Below are 16,847 nucleotides of genomic sequence, written 5' to 3' on the forward strand. Positions count from 1 at the left end.
CCCATTATAAGTGGAACTGATAACAAATCTAAACAACTGACATATGTGAGCAGTAGTGAAAGATGAGAGGTACTAGTGGAGTACCAGAGCTTGGTTCTGGCACATGTGATGTTTTAACTGTACATACATACATATACCAAGGCTTTTTCCCCCTTCCAAGGGAGGTAGCCAAAAAGGGAAAGGCATAAAAACACACCCACCCATTTCATCCCTAAATACACTCCACACCCCTCCCACCCTTCCTCTCATCTGAGCACCTCCTGGATGACGGGTCATCCCTGCATCAGTAAAAAGATGAATGGAATAGATGGGTACACAAATTTCTCTGAAGATGGTATCAAGATCATGATGATGATATGGTTTAATGCCACAAGCTCCCCCCAATTGGAGGGCTAGAATGGTGCCCCTCACAGAGGACTTTGTAGAGTAGAATTTAACAAACCATGCCCTTGGTTCAACTTCACCGGTGGCAGGGTTTGAACTGCCATCCCCTCAACCTTCGTGCCGCAAGTAACGCCTTAACCCGCTCAGCCAGCAAGTTTTAAGATCATGAAATGGATAAAATGTGAATATGTCCTTCACCACTTCTATGACTACCTCATCCTGATGGTAGAAGGAAAAGAACTCTGAAACACCATTTTCAAGAGTGTCACAAAAAGGCTGCTGGGTTGGAGTGTGGAGTCTAGGGATCTGAAAATGATATAGGAAGAAAGAAAAGAAGAAAAAAAAGACTATGATAAAGAAGAGAAAAGAACAAGAAATGAGAAAAAGGAAGATAAAAGAGGAAAGAAGAAAAAGAAGAGTTAAGAAGCTAAAATGATCTGATGGTATGGGATGACAGCTCAACGAGAAGTCAGTAATAAAAAAAATGAAAAAAGGAAGATTGCTGAAAAGATATTAGGAAGTAGTTTCCATAGATGCATGGATTTGTGGAATGAGTTGGATGAAAATATAATCCAAACCAACAACATAAATCAATTATGGCATATTCTGACAAGTGGAAACATGAAAGACAGAACCACATTGGCACAGCACAAATCTCATACACCACAACTTTGTAAAAGTATATACACAAATACATGTGCACACACACATGCAATCTAAATTTTAAATTTTCTTTGATCCACAGTAGATCTCTCCATGATGAGTATTGTCACACATTCTGATGGGTCCGTCCCAACCGCCATGGGAAAGGAGAACGGCGGGACTAGCTTGCTTACTCCTATTCTGCTTCCACATTTGTCTTTTCTCGTTCATTTTACCCATACACCCAAAGCACATTATTCTAATTTACCCTGTCTGACAGCTCCTTTCCTGTTCCATGTTATGCCTCACTTCCACATTACTTGCAACACCTTGTTCGATTTCTCACCTATCAAATCTTTCACATGAAAATCATACAATAATCTCTTCCTATAAATTTCTGTTATATTTTAAGTCTCTACTCCATACAAATTAATATTGTATACACACACACTGGTAAACCTAGTTATACAATTACAGATTTTCCATTATCACATAACTGTTTTTATTAATTTATTTTTTCCTGTGAAGCATGGAAGGGTGTGGGTAGGGGACAGGGGGGGTTAGTGGGTGGTTATGTGTGAACAATATTTTGACATAGCCCAAAAGGGTTTCTCCCTGTCTTCTCTTTTTTCTGCATGAGGGGACGGAAATGGGGTTGCCAATTAAATGAAGCACCCTAACTGTGTACATGCTGTGTCTTGCTTCATTGCCTCTGACCCAGGGTGATAGGCAAGATGCAGGGATGACCTGTCTTCCAGGAGGAACCAAGATGAGAGGGAGGAAGGGAGAGGTGGTGAATGGTATTGAAATTAAGCTTTTTGACTTTGGCTACCTCCCTTGTAAGGGGGGGAATAGCCCTTGGTATATGTACACATGTCTTTATTTTTTGTAAGTCTCCAAGTTTTGCTACTGTATGTATGTGAACATGCATGCATGGCATGTATGTGCAGTAGTTTTAGAGAAATAAGTGTAGTAGATACGATTGTGTGTGTATATATATATATATATATATGTAATGAGAGAGAGAGAGAGAGGTGGGGGAGGAAGGGGAGGGTTAGTCATGTAATGAAGAGGTGGGGGTGAATCTGCTTCAGCTGTCAGACCCTGCCATGGAGGTGCTGTGTCTTGCTGCACTGCTTCTGACCCAGGAAGTGGGGCAGGGGTAATGATGGGCCTTCATCTACATGTAGCCAAGATGAAACTGAAAACAAATTGGTGTGGGATGGGATAAGGGCTGGTACGTATTTTGACTGGCTATCTTTCTTACATAAGAACATAAGAATAAAGGAGACAGCAAGAGACCATAAGGCCTACACAAGGCCTTAACACAGAGCTGCCTGGTGTAGGCCTAATGGTCTCTTGCAGTCTCCTTCATTCTTATGTTCTTATGTTAAGGGGGAAGGGGCCTTTTAGTATTTATATAGATATTCACACAAACACAGGCATAGACGCACAAATTACATTAAATTCCCATGGTTTTTATTGGTCCTTCAGAAGGAGGCACCATCTTCACCCTCTCTGAAAGAGCGAATTCCATGACAATTTTACACACACACACATATATATATACATACATATATATATATATATACACATATATGGTACATACACATGTACACACAAACACCCACACATATACACACAATCTCAAGTTAGAAATTAATATACATATATATACACAGACTGTTCAGTACATATCTGGTAAACCATGGGTGTTACAGAGGTATGAATACAAACTACTAAACCAAATGATTAACCTTCAATAGCTTGGTTGTCACAGAATATGATAGGCTTGGTACAAATGCAACAAGGATGAGGTGTAAATGAAACACTCACTCTTGCTAAAGAAGTTTATTCACAATTCCGTAAAACCATTTGTACAGGTGACAAAATTGCAAAACTGCAATGCCATTGCAAATAAACTTCAATAGCGTCAACGCCATTTCATTTACATAACTCGGAAAATTCTTTCACGTTTCTACCAAACCCATCATATGCTGCAGTTTAAAAACTATTGATACCTGGTGAGTTGGTCACACATTGTTCACTTTTACCTTTACCTCGTGACTGCACCCCTGACTTACCGAGCTGTTTATATACACATATTTATATATAAAATGGTATATCTAGTGGAATGTGCACTTAAGTACAGATAAATTGCGTTGTATCTTAGTTAAAGTACATTATTTCTGATCACTGCCCTATTATATACAAGATCAACTGCCTTATATTACAGTATTCTCATTCTTTGTAAGAAATTAACATAAACTTTTTTCCATTCAACAACTTGGAGGAACAGCAGGTCTTTCATTATATTATACCTTCTTCTATGTTTGATCCATTTTTCAGCCTTAAATTAATTATTACATATATACTTCCACCATCTCAAAAAATGTATTCACAGAAGATTTTTAACACAAGTAACATCCATTGGTTACATTCACTTCCTACTAAAATTCTTTTTTTTTTTTTTTTTTTTTTTTATATCACTCATCTGCAAACAAGTTCTTGTACACTAATCAGAGGAATTTCATTTTAACATTTCAAACATGATTTAAATCAATATTTGCAATAAAAATTTACATACTTAGCCTAAATCTATACAAAGAATATTGTGAACATCTTCACTCTTACACTGTAGTTATAAGTACTCAGGACCTTTAATCCTTCACAATAATTTGTGCAAAGACCTGATTATGTATTGTCACAATATATAATTTTCTTTACAACTCTGCACAAAAAAGCCTTTCTTCATATACACTATGCAATAGTTATGAAAAAATAGAATTACTATTCTTCAGAAAGCATCATTCTGTAATGTACACCAATTAATATCTTGGTTCTGTTCAGAGCTGGGCCTCTAGCTTCTGCAAAAATTCAACCAATGTACAATAAGGGTAACTGGAAACATTCCCTTTACCACCCAGGTATCTTTCTGTTAAGGATTCATTCATGAGGAACACTTTAGCCTGAAACATCCGAACTTTGTGTGGAGCCATTGGTTACATCTGAAACTCGAGTTGTACTGCTAACCTCAATCCAAATCACTGCATCTGAACCTCCTTTTTATTTTCTTTCTTTAATTCCTTTTATCTTAAAACCAATTCCATAGCAGCTTATATGAACTGAGCTTCAAATGTATCACACAGCTATTTCTGTTGTGAACCTCATTTGTCAAGAGCATTTCATTACATGTGAACCTCAAAGGCTTTAGTTACATTGTTAGGGAGGAATGGATTGTTTGGATTGGTGTTCCTGGCAGCTATTGCAGCCCACTCGGCATCAAAAGGATCAACTCCACCTCCTCCAGCAGTACGGTTTGCGGTTGTGGCTGTCCATGAAGCAGTGAATACCTCCTCTAGTCCAGCACTTGCAGGGCTATTGTCAGCAGCGGAATCTGCAGGAGCTGAGCCAAGTGATGCTGATCGAATCTGAAATAAGTTAAAATCAGTGTGAGGACTTGAAATATGGACAAAAAAAAAAAAAAAAAAAAAAAAAAAATATATATATATATATATATATATATATATATATACACATACATACATATACCAAGGCTTCTTCCCCCTTACTAGGGAGGTAGCCAAAAAGGAAAAGGCATAAAATCATTCCCACCCATTTCATCCCCGAAAACACTCCACACCCCTCCACCCTCCCTCCCATCTTAGCACCTCCCAGATGACGGGTCATCCCTGCACCCTGTCCACTGCCCTGGGTCAGAAACAGTGTCACAAGACACAGCACATCCACAGCAAGGCAGCTTCATTAAATCGGCGACCCCACCTCTCCGTCCCCCCATATAAAGGAAAGGACGGGGAGAAATCCCTTCGGGCTGCGTCAAAATTTTGCTCACACACACTACCTCACCCCCTATCCCCCCCGTCCATTCCACCTCGTGCATCACAACATCTTCCATATACAACCATTCTCCATTCACCCCTGTCTTCTGTCCTCTCCCGTCCTTCCTCAACAGACATTCCCCTCTTCCCCAAAGCCCCCTTCACCCCATCCATCCATCTCATCCTAGGACGTCCCCTCATGTTCACTCCCTCCACATCTGCCTTCCATACCTCCTTTACTAGTATTTCTTCACTCATTCTCTCCATGTGTCCAAACCATCCTCCTAATACTCTTTCATCAACCCTATCTCCCAGCTCCTTTTCCACCCTTGTTCTCCTCCTCATTTCTCACTCTATCTAGCCTAGTAACCCCCATCATACTTCTCAGACACTTCATCTCAAACACATTCAAGCTCCTTCTCTCTTCCTCTCTTATGTTCCATGTTTCTGCTCCATACAGTGCTGTTGGCACAATCACTCCTTCATACAGTCTCCTCTTAGCATCCACTCCCAAATTTCTATTCCTCATTACACTTTTTAATCCACCAAGGCATTTACTTGCTTCTCTCAATCTACATTCTACCTCCACCTTCACTCCACCTTTTCCTGCCACATTTGCATCCAAATATCTAAAAATATCCACTTCCTCCAGTTGCTCTCCCTTAATGCTCACTTCCAGATTACTGCTACTTTCACCCCTTGTACATCTCATCACCTTACTTTTACCCACATTTATCTTCAGCTTTCTTCTATCACACACTATCCCAAACTCTGTCACCAACTTCCTCAAACCCTCCTCCGATCCTGACACAAGCGCAGTGTCATCCACAAACAACAGCTGGCTCACCTCCCACTTTTCTCCATTTTCTTTAACCATCTCCAATCCCTGACCCACTACCCTTGCATTTACCTCTCGCACTACCCCATCTATGTATAAGTTGAACAGCCAGGGTGACATAACGCATCCTTGACGAAGTCCCACCTTTACCTCAAACCACTCACTCTCTCAATTTCTAATCCTGACACAAGCTCTACTACTCTCATAAAAACTCTTGACACCTCCAAGAAGCTTTCCTCCTATCCTGTATCACCGCATAACCTCCCACAGTGCCTCTGTCTACCCTGTCGTAAGCCTTTTCCAGATCCATAAAGGCCCAAAAAACATCCTTCCCCTTTCCTATTGCTTTCTCACATATCTGTCTTACCACAAAAATCTGATCTACACAACCTCTACCTGTCCTAAATCCACACTGTTCCTCACCAATTACTCCCTCTGTTCCTCTCCTAATCCTCTCAATCAAGATCCTCCCATAAGCCTTCCCAACTACACTTAACAAGCTAATCCCTCTGAAACTACTACATTCACACTTGTCCCCCTTTCCCTTGTAAAGTGGAACTATACAAGCACTCCTCCAGTCCTCCGGCACTCTACCTTCTCTCCAGCAAACATTAAATAACCTCACCAACCATTCCACCATCACTATAAATTAATCAAAGGAGGAGGAGGACGAGGAGCATGCCGACAGGAGACCTTTTGGTCCATAACTAGGTTGGAATCATAGAAAATAAATACATACATACATACATATACCAAGGCTTTTTCCCCCTTCCAAGGGAGGTAGCCAAAAAGGGAAAGGCATAAAAACACTCCCACCCATTTCATCCCTAAATACACTCCACACCCCTCCCACCCTCCCTCTCATCTGAGCACCTCCCGGATGACGGGTCATCCCTGCACCCTGCCCACCGCCCTGGGCCAGAAGCAGCGTCACAAGACACAGTGCATCCACAGCAAGGCCGCTTCATTTAATCGGCGACCCCCCCCTCTCCGTCCCCCTTTGCATATAAGGCGAGGACGGGGAGAAATCCCTTCGGGCTGCGTCAAAATTTACTCACACACACTACCCCACCCCCCACGAAAATAAATAAAATAATATATACAATTATACATATACCAAGGGTTTCCCCTTTCTAAGGGAGGTAGCCAAAGTCAAAGGCATAAATCCACGCCCACTCATTTCATCCCCACATACTCCATTCCCACCCAAAATAATAAATATACAGTAAAAATATTAAGTCATGATATCACTGTAAACTGTGGTGCACAAGTCAACCTGGTATACAAATCAAGATTTTTAGCCCAAAATTCTGGTTCAGGTAATTTGCCATACAAATCAACTCCATTCAACAACATAAATCCAAACCTTTACTGGCATTCAACTGACTAGAGTATATCAGCTGTTGGAAACAGTCTATTTACATTATGTACTTTGTTTTTATAATGCGAAGTTATTTTAGGACTTTTTTTTGAGGTCCCCTTCATGAACAGATCCACACATTGAGAAAAATTTCTACTCATACAGGAGTGGCGAGTCACTTTTTTACTACTGATGTTATTCCTCTCTGCTGCCTCCTCAAATCTACCTCTTACCTACACACCTTCTTGTACCCCTAAGGTGAGAGGATATGAAAGCACTGTATTCCCAAGAGTGGTGGAAGGAGACTAAATGGAACAGAATGAGAGGACTAGGAACGACCCTCTATATTTTTCTCCTGCAAAGAGTAATGGGTCTGAGAAGGCTCCAACCAGAACTCTTATTACTGGTTCTTTGAACATTTGTGGACATGGGAAGTGTGTATATATATATATATATATATATATATATATATATATATATATATATATATATATATACATACATATACCAAGGCTTTTTCCCCCTTACAAGGGAGGTAGCCAAAAAGGGAAAGGCATAAAAACACTCCCACCCATTTCATCCCTACATACACTCCACACCCCTCCCACCCTCCCTCTCATCTGAGCACCTCCTGTATATATTTATATATATATATGTATATATATATATATTAATATATATATATATATATATATAAACATATATATGTGTGTGTGTGTGTGCTATGATAATAACTGTTAGCACTTTGTAAAACTAAACTGAAAGGGAAACGTAAGTGAATTTGAAAATGTGGTATCTGGAATGATGTTGGATTCACTTAAGCAAAAAGTGAAGCAGAGAGCCCCATAGAGTACCATCGTGTCACACTTCATGAAATGCATAAAGACGACATACTAGCATTAAGGCACAATTGGCCATTTCATCTGTTATCCAACACTGCTACAGGCTAACATGCATTCACTTCAGTTTTGTACTTGATGTCAAATGCCGAACATGATTATGTACTTGGACAATAAATCCATCACTGAATGCTTAGTTTGATGCACAGAATATGATTTTACTTCACCCTATTTGTAGAAGTGGATGTAACAAGTGACACCACATGTGTGAAGAATCAGTCAATTTCAAGAATCAGCGGAGGGACTGGGAATGCAACCCTCGGCTATTTGGGGGCCCACATTAAAAGTTTTGTCTAGGGTGAAGAGCCTACATAAGGAGACTGTTGGGGCTAGTAACAGTTACTATTGTGAATTGGGGTGGAATGTGGGATTCCAACCAACAACTAAATGAACAAGAGATCATCACATTTCTGATTACACCAACAGTTCACATGGTTTGTGTACAAACCATTTAATAATACATACATACATATACCAAGGCTTTTTCCCCCTTACAAGGGGGGTAGCCAAAAAGAAAAAGGCATAAAATCATTCCCATCCATTCCATCCCTGAATACACTCCACACCTCTCCGCCCTCCCTCTTATTTTAGCACCTCCTGAATGACGGGTCCACTGCCCTGGGTCAGAAGCAGTGTCGCAAGACACAGCACATCCACAGCAAGGCCGCTTCATTAAATCGCTGACCCCCCCTCTCCGTCCCCCCATTGCATAAAATGAGAGGACGGGGAGAAATCCCTTCGGGCTGTGTCAAATTATGCTCACACATACTACCTCGCCCCCATCCACCCGCCCATTCCACCTCATGCAATCACAACATCATCTATTTAATAATAACTTCAAATATAAAAACATGAAAGAAAAATAACTAGATAAAATACATACATATACCAAAGTTTGTTTCTCCCTTGCAAGGAAGGTGGCCAAAAAATAAAGGCATAAAATCCACTCCCACCCATTCCATCCCCACATACTCCATTCCCATCCACCCTTTCCCTCCCTCTTATCTTGGCTCTTCCTGGATCTTGCCCACAAAATAAGTTTCACTACAGATCCAAATATTGCTACATACCTGAGCAAGTGGCGGGTTGCGTCTTGGTAACTGTGTATTGTTGATGGAGTTTACTGTTGCAGGCATAGGAGGCACCCTACCATCAAACGAGAATCCATAATTAAGAAGACATATTCATATGAACATCCTATTACATACAAAAATGACAATTACCTTATTTCATCAATAGTATGGGACTTCAATACACATGTCATGATAAACTTCCCCACTGCCTCCAGTTTTTCCCAAGAAAGAGCTTATTTTAACCTCTTCCATACTATGATGCCTATGTAGGTGTCATGAGGTGCAAGTGAGTATATGAGGATGCCTTATTGGCATCTTGATTATATTTTGTAATTGTAGCCAAGTGACCCCCAATTCTTTGAACTGGCTTGATCACATTTTGTGTTTATTATTACTCCGTGAAAGAGAATGAGTAATACAGCAGTGACTTTATATTCTTTAATGTGAGTATTGTGATGCATCAATCACTGTACATCAGGTGTACGATGCTGCGCACAAGAATCCGACTCATATTGAAGAGGTTAACGTACAAATCTGAATTCTGATAAATCTATCACAAACTAGGTCTGATCACAAACTTTCATCAATAGTATGCCTACATATTTTATTACTTGTGACCTTCAATGCATCAATATTAAATTAAGTATTCATAACATTAAATATTAGGTCCCATTTACAGAAATACCTATTGCAGTAACATGAACATGCATACTAACGTGGGTGGTGGCGTTGTGGTGCCATTAGTAATGACACTGGAAGTCGCAGCATTGGGAGGCATTGCTTTGATCTGGGAGAGCCACTGCTCCCCCCGAGACACCATATCAACCGAGTGGTCTTGTCCATTGCTTATCATGTTCGACACTTCGGTGGGGGCCGTGATGGGAGTGTTTGACCACGTCTGGAACACTGTAAAAGGATGTGTGTAAATTATAACCATAAAACCTATGAATGGATTCTCTTCACAAACCCACAATGGAAAACTTTGAGTAAGCAGGCCTGTAGCCAAGAGTCAAAAATTTGGGGGGGATGGGGAGATGACTAAATCTCTTGTAGGATGATGCTTTAATCTTACTTTTATGTACATTTCTACTCAAATGTCTTGTAAGAACATATAAAAAACCAAGTTCTATTAGACAATGCATGATAGTATGAAGTATAATATTAATCAATGAAGTTTCAGGTGTATTATTTCTTAAGGCATTATAATTAATATTGTTTTCATAATTTTTTCTTAGCACTTCTGAGTTTTATTGATTTACTTGGGGGGGGGGGGCTAGGACCTTCCCCTGTGCTACAGTCCTGGGTAAGAGACTTTGAACAATTATCTACATATACTTTTGCTTGCATGCTCAGAGATAAAGCTGAGTGGAAGTTGGACTTCAAGTTAGCAATAAACCATAATAAAATAGTGTAATCCACTTCATGCCACACTGGTATCAGAAAAATTACCATAATCTGCAAAACTGTGATGAGCAACATAGACAAAACATGTAACATTTTCCAGCCTACAAGATACATTTCTTTTAAAGAAAATGTACATATACCCAATATGCTCCATGCAACTAATGTAATACAAGTGCTAAAGTCATATGGCACACACAAATGAAGGTAACCTGTAGTCCATGACAAATGAAAATTCAGACATTTATTTACAATCTTACTAATAAATAATTCCAACAGCTCACATCAAGCAGAATAATGTCAAACTTAATGCAAAGTTACTTACATACATACATATACCAAGGCTTTTCCCCCTTACAAGGGAGGTAGCCAAAAAGGAAAAGGCATATAATCATTCCCACCCATTCCATCCCTGAATACACTCCACACCCCTCCACCCTCCCTCTTATCTTAGCACCTCCTGGATGACGGGTCATCCCTGCACCTTGTCCACTGCCCTGGGTCAGAAGCAGTGTCGCAAGACACAGCACATCCACAGCAAGGGCGCTTCATTAAATCGGCAACCCCCCCCTATGTCCCCCCCCATGCATAAAAGGAGAAAACGGGGAGAAATCCCTTCGGGCTGCGTCAAATTTTGCTCACACATACTACCTCACCCCCCATCCCCCAACCCATTCCACCTCATGCATCACAACATCATCCATATACAACCATTCTCCATTCACCCGTCTTCTGTCCTCTCCCGTCCTTCCTCAACAGACATTCCCCTCTTCCCCAAAGCCCCTTTCATCCCATCCATCCACCTCATCCTAGGATGTCCCCTCATGTTCACTCCCTCCACATCTGCCTTCCATACCTCTTTTACTAGTCTTTCTTCACTCATTCTTTCCATGTGTCCAAACCATCCTAATACTCTTTCATCAACCCTATCTCCCAACTCCCTTTCCACCCCTGTTCTTCTCCTCACCTCCTCATTTCTCACTCTATCTAGCCTAGTAACCCCCATCATACTTCTCAGACACCTCATCTCAAACACATTCAAACTCCTTTTCTCTTCCTCTCTTATGTTCCATGTTTCTGCCCCATACAGTGCAAAGTTACTTATGACTTGGAAAGGATGGCTAACCTTACGGTTGCAGATGGGGCTAAAAAAAGATACAGTACCTGTACGTAGTGAGTTTACAAGATGGACATCACACAGAATATCTCTGCAGCCATCTTCCAAACTCAAACACCATCACCTTCATCTGGAGATGCAGCTTCAAAGAGCTGAAACTCACCCTCGGCACTGAGCCCCAAGATCACTATCAATTTCAATATTATTTTGTCCATCTTTACACATAGTGAGAGCAGACCAACAGGTGACTGCTCCCCTCCTACTCCTATAAACCATTAACACGGAAACATTCCCACACTTTACAATACGGACAACAGTCTAAAGTTCCTCCCAGAGAGGTATACAAAGTGGCTGAGAGACATGAAGATCCACTGTGGAGCCAGAGACTTCCAGTAAGTGAAATGAAAGAGTGAATGATTGAAGTGTTGTACATAGAAAGGGAATCATGCAACACCTTTGGCCAGACTTGATTAATTGGACATAACTCTATTTAACAGTGTTATATCCAATAAACTGCGTCCAGCAAAGGGTACTATACAACTAAGTGCAGGGCTTCAATTATCATTATGTTAAGTTTCACAAATGGCAATTTCTTTTTTGCAGTTTTAAATTTACTATTTGTTGGAAGAAATATGATTGGTACCTGTTGGTGATGGTTCTGCAAGATATGTGTTATAAGTGTATTATGTCCCTGCTACCCACCATTAACTGGGGCCAGCAAAAATGTGAAAGAGGCAATAAGAAAACTGAAGAACTCCCATGAAGAAGGCCCAAATAAAATCTCAAATATCCACCAGCTACTATATCAAAACTACACCTTATGTCAGACATTCCAAATGACATTTATCCTTAAAACTAACAAAGGCATATGCTAGTGTGTATGCACTTATCCATTATTCCAAGGCAGTAAACTTCCCATTCCATTAAGAAATTAAAGCATAAAATATCTTTGTTCTTTGTATATTCAGCAAGACACCATTTCCATTAGAGGGAGGCACAAGCTTAAAAGATTTGCAAAACAACATGCAATCAACTTACCCAAAGATACATACCCTGATGTCAAAAACAGTCTAATGACAAAAGAATTAAAGCTAGATAAAAAACAGAAGACCATAACCTGCTGCACTCACCCTGAGCATTGGTGCTGGTGGAGGTGATATTTGTTTGACTAGTGGCAGTGATGGCAGAGAAGCCTGTGCTGTTGTTGGTAGTGGTGGTTGTGGTGGTGGAGGCAGAGGTGGTTGTGGTGGTGTTGGAGAAGGGATCAGGATAATTGGAAAGGAGGGAAAGCCCAGCAGACAGTTGCTGGCACATAGCTGATACTGCATCACCTGTTTTTTCCACCATAGGCGATGTCTCCGGGATTGGGGTCACTGTAGACGAGATTAAAATTACTAAACTGCATCAAGATCACGTATCATGTATTAAACCATATGCAAGTAGTGGAAAAATATATGTGAAAGCAAAATCACAAATATGCACATAAATTAACTGGAAACACATGATCAATAAAATACAAAATCTCAAAAATTTGGGGAAACTATCAATACATCCAATATCATCTGATCATTTTCATATAATAAATCAATGACGGTTTTATGCAAAAGAAATTAAATGTCAAGACAAACAAGACAGCTGTTTTTAATTAGATGTTTAGCTAAGCAACTACACTACTACTTGCTGCCAAAGCCCAGCCAGTCAACCCAGAAGAAATTTTCCACAATACACATGCAGTAAAGTGTGCCCTGACAGCAACAAGCTCTCAGGATATTTATGGCAGCTATTCAGGATCACATATCACTTAGATATTATTGAAAATATAATCACTGCTTCTCTGATTATTTCATGTAAGGAACAGCCTTGATGCTAATGTCCTTCTTGGTTATAATGACAGTATCATATAATGAGCTATAAAAGGGGAGGATAAATAATAAAAATAAAAGAAAAATAAAATGGAAAAAGAGAGAGAGGCATTATAAGAGGGGTATTGGTGGGAGTTGGGCAAGGGGTGGGTGGGTGGGGGGGTGAGTCTAGACTATCGTTACGTGGAGCAGGGGAGGGAAGCAACAATATAATATGAAGCAGCTTTTCGGGTGTCCAGTGCCAGTTTTAAAAAGCGAGGAAGGGAGAGGGCCACTCCATGCAAAGGTCCTGTTATTTAATCAACCTTTACCACTGAAACGTTCTTCATCTACATTTCCACTGTTAATCTATGTTGTTGCCCTTTCATCTCCAGTACTGTTTTATCACTAGGTAAATACTTAGCATACTTTTTATCAATTTGTAATGGTACTAAAAATGAAAAAAACATAAGAACTAAGTTCTATGACAAGTACATTCTGTATTTCCTTTTCCTCCTTCCATTCAGTATAGGATCATTCTACACTTGTATGTTGCTTCTTAATTCTTTATACATGAAAAATGTTATCATGACCAACACAAATCTTAACATTACTGGCATTTCATGCTCCCTCCCCGTATCCATTTCTTCTGAATTATAATATGATTTTACTCTAAAGAAAAATATGTATATAATGCATACATCTTGAACATCTATGGGTTCATTATGATGTCAATCGAAACTTTAGTGCACTCTAGTCACTAATTCTCTCTTAAGATTAATGCATGGCAGAGTGATGGTGCAATTATTTGAAAAACCTTTTCAAGACTTTACATAATTTGGACATCTTTTTCTACTCTCTCTCTCTTTCTAAAATATTGTTCACACTTTGAACTCTGCTTGCTGGACACACATCTGACTATGAAAATATGAACTCACTGTTCACAGCATTAGGCAGAGAGTGGAGTCTGTTCCTGGGAGTGCGTGGTGGAGGCTGAGGACTCTCTGAAATGACACACCACATGTCGCAAAAACCAAACAAGCAAATAGAGCTACTGTGGTAAAGGAAGTTTCAGCACAAAGGGTGATCTGGATGGGGTGGTTAATGTAATTCACTCTTCCCTTCTGTCCCAATTTGTCGTATAAACAAGAGAAAAAAGGTACTGTTCTGAATATTTCTTGCAAATATTCTTTGGTGCTTCAAACCTCCAATACAAAAGGAAACCATGACTTGGCTAAAATTTCACTTCTGTTATTGTTAAATGTCAGCCATCTATAAACTAATAATATGTGACTACTAACGTGGCACTGAGAAATATTTAACTTGGGTGATTACTTGCAGTGTACAGCCCAAATGCAATTTATTTATTATTATTATTATTTCTTTTTTTTAATTGACAATGAAATGTACTGCTCTTGAAGCCTATTATAGTTTATGGTTAACATTTGAAATGTCAATTCCAGTTCCACAGTTTTTAAATCAATCTAATGAACGTATTCTTTTATAATAAAATTATGCCACATATAAAAAAATCATCTATATTAGTCATATGATTTTCATTATGTAAAGAAACATTGCAGTTTACTGTGGATACATTGAAAAACAAATTATTTTTCTTATTCTTTTGAATAAAAAAAATTCAAAATTGCTCAAAAATGCAAATTGTAATGATCAAATATTTACATTTTCTCTTGTAGATATAATAAGTGATGTAATCTCAGCCACAATCTATCACCACATAAACGTGTATTTACACTTTAAAAGTGAAATTCATACAAACTGAGCTGCCAATTAGTATATTTAGATTAAATTTCAAGAACAGTCCTGTTTCTATTGCGGACAACTGCACCAACTCGGTCTACAACAATCAAATCATTTACTCCTTTAGTCAAACCATACTGTAACATTTTCCAATGGGTATATGTAAATGGTTTCAAACCATGGACACAGATAGGGAAGAGTGAACTAAAGTTTTCAAGTTTGGTGAAGAGTGAATTCAAGCTTAAAACATATAACCATGCTTACACCTCCATTAGTTTTAAATACCAAGCAACAAAAACAATACATTGCATAACTACGCCACAACGCTGGTAATATGTGCAAGTTAGGTGTAGCAAAAACCCCACACACACCACACTACACGGTATCTTTTTCCATTAAAACAACTATCACTATCATAATGCTCACAGTATTGACCCATAACAGCCAATAACCTATAAAGCAGCAACAACCTCTGGAACATTTTGATACCAGCAGGACACTTGTTCATAAGTAAAAGCTGCATGATTAAACCACATAGTCACTATAAATCAAGGTTTCCTTACACTTTAGGCTAAATAAATCAAAGCATATCTTGGATGGTAAAGAGCCGCTTGAACTCTTGATTGTGAGAGTAGTAGAAGGATCTGCATAAATGAAAGTAATGATAAAAATAAATTTAAAATATACAATAAATTATACTTAAAGAAAGAAAAGAAAGAAAAAATATGAATACATACATACACACACACACATCCAGCTGAGGAGAGCAGACATACAACCTAGATTTAAGTGGTAGTTTTGGCAATTCAGAGAAAAAACAAGAGGTCCTGATTGATGAAAAGTTGTGATATGAAATGAGGAAAGCAAGTGAAAATAAACTGGTGACTGCAGATAAAGGAAATAGTGAATTTAATTGTGACAATGAAAAGAAACAAGACCATCATTACAGACGATGGGTAGTGGATGGTGCGCTAAGAACTATGAACAAAATGAGAGCACTCAAGAAATGCAACTGATTAAATGATTGACCTGGAAGGCAAACCAAGATGACAATTTCATAGAAAATATGTAAAAGAGAACTTGAAGAGCTGATGGGCAATTTTAAGCTGAATGATGACAAATTAAAGAAAATATTAGATCAAACAAGAACAAAATAGTTCAAGTTACAAGAAGAGAAAATCCGGCTTAAACAAATTATAGAACAAAAAGAAAATGAAAATGTGAAGGAGGAAGTAATAGAGGTGCAAGAGAGTGAGAGAAAAAAATAAAAATAAATAAATAAAATAAATGAATTAAAAAAATAAACACACACACACACAAATGACAATGTATTACTGTGGAAGGATAAAACACTGAATATTTACTAAGAAGAGCAAGAAATAAACGAAAGACAGAAAACAAGAGGAATAGTGCACATAACAGTGAGCACACTTACTTCACCTCCACATCCACTCCTCCATTCACTGCCACATGGGACTCCAAATACTTAAAACTCTCCACTTCCTATATCCTTCATAATTGCATTCATATTCAACCGATCATTATTCCTTTTCCATCTCGTTGCTTTTCTTTTTCCCACATTCATTCATAACTTTCTTTTCGTATACCTTTCCAAATTCAGTCCAAGAATCACCACAAGCCAACACAAGGGTGTGGATTTCTAGTCGGTGAAATTCAAGGCAAGAACTATAA

At 39.0% G+C, this 16,847-nt stretch overlaps 1 protein-coding gene across 7 annotated transcripts in view; it reads right to left on the reverse strand.

Moving 5' to 3' along the window:
• Positions 1–3,482: 3,482 nt before the first annotated feature.
• numb (NUMB endocytic adaptor protein) overlaps positions 3,483–16,847 on the reverse strand; it is a 137,726-nt gene continuing 124,361 nt past the window's right edge. For 5 of the 7 annotated variants that reach the window (XM_076209726.1, XM_076209721.1, XM_076209722.1 and 2 more), the window contains 5 exons: positions 15,719–15,799; positions 12,684–12,926; positions 9,752–9,941; positions 9,033–9,108; positions 3,483–4,457 (listed from right to left, as the gene is read on the reverse strand). In XM_076209726.1, the coding sequence (XP_076065841.1) occupies positions 4,215–4,457; positions 9,033–9,108; positions 9,752–9,941; positions 12,684–12,926; positions 15,719–15,799 (833 nt within the window). In that variant the 3' untranslated portion in view covers positions 3,483–4,214. Of the gene's footprint in view, positions 4,458–9,032; positions 9,109–9,751; positions 9,942–12,683; positions 12,927–14,332; positions 14,399–15,718; positions 15,800–16,847 lie in introns of all 7 variants that reach the window. The other 2 variants (XM_076209723.1, XM_076209725.1) reach the window with 2 other exon arrangements.

The sequence above is a fragment of the Oratosquilla oratoria genome, chromosome 26, assembly GCF_046742065.1.
Source record: "Oratosquilla oratoria isolate Oo_2021 chromosome 26, ASM4674206v1, whole genome shotgun sequence".
Classification (NCBI taxonomy): Eukaryota; Metazoa; Arthropoda; class Malacostraca; order Stomatopoda; family Squillidae; genus Oratosquilla; species Oratosquilla oratoria.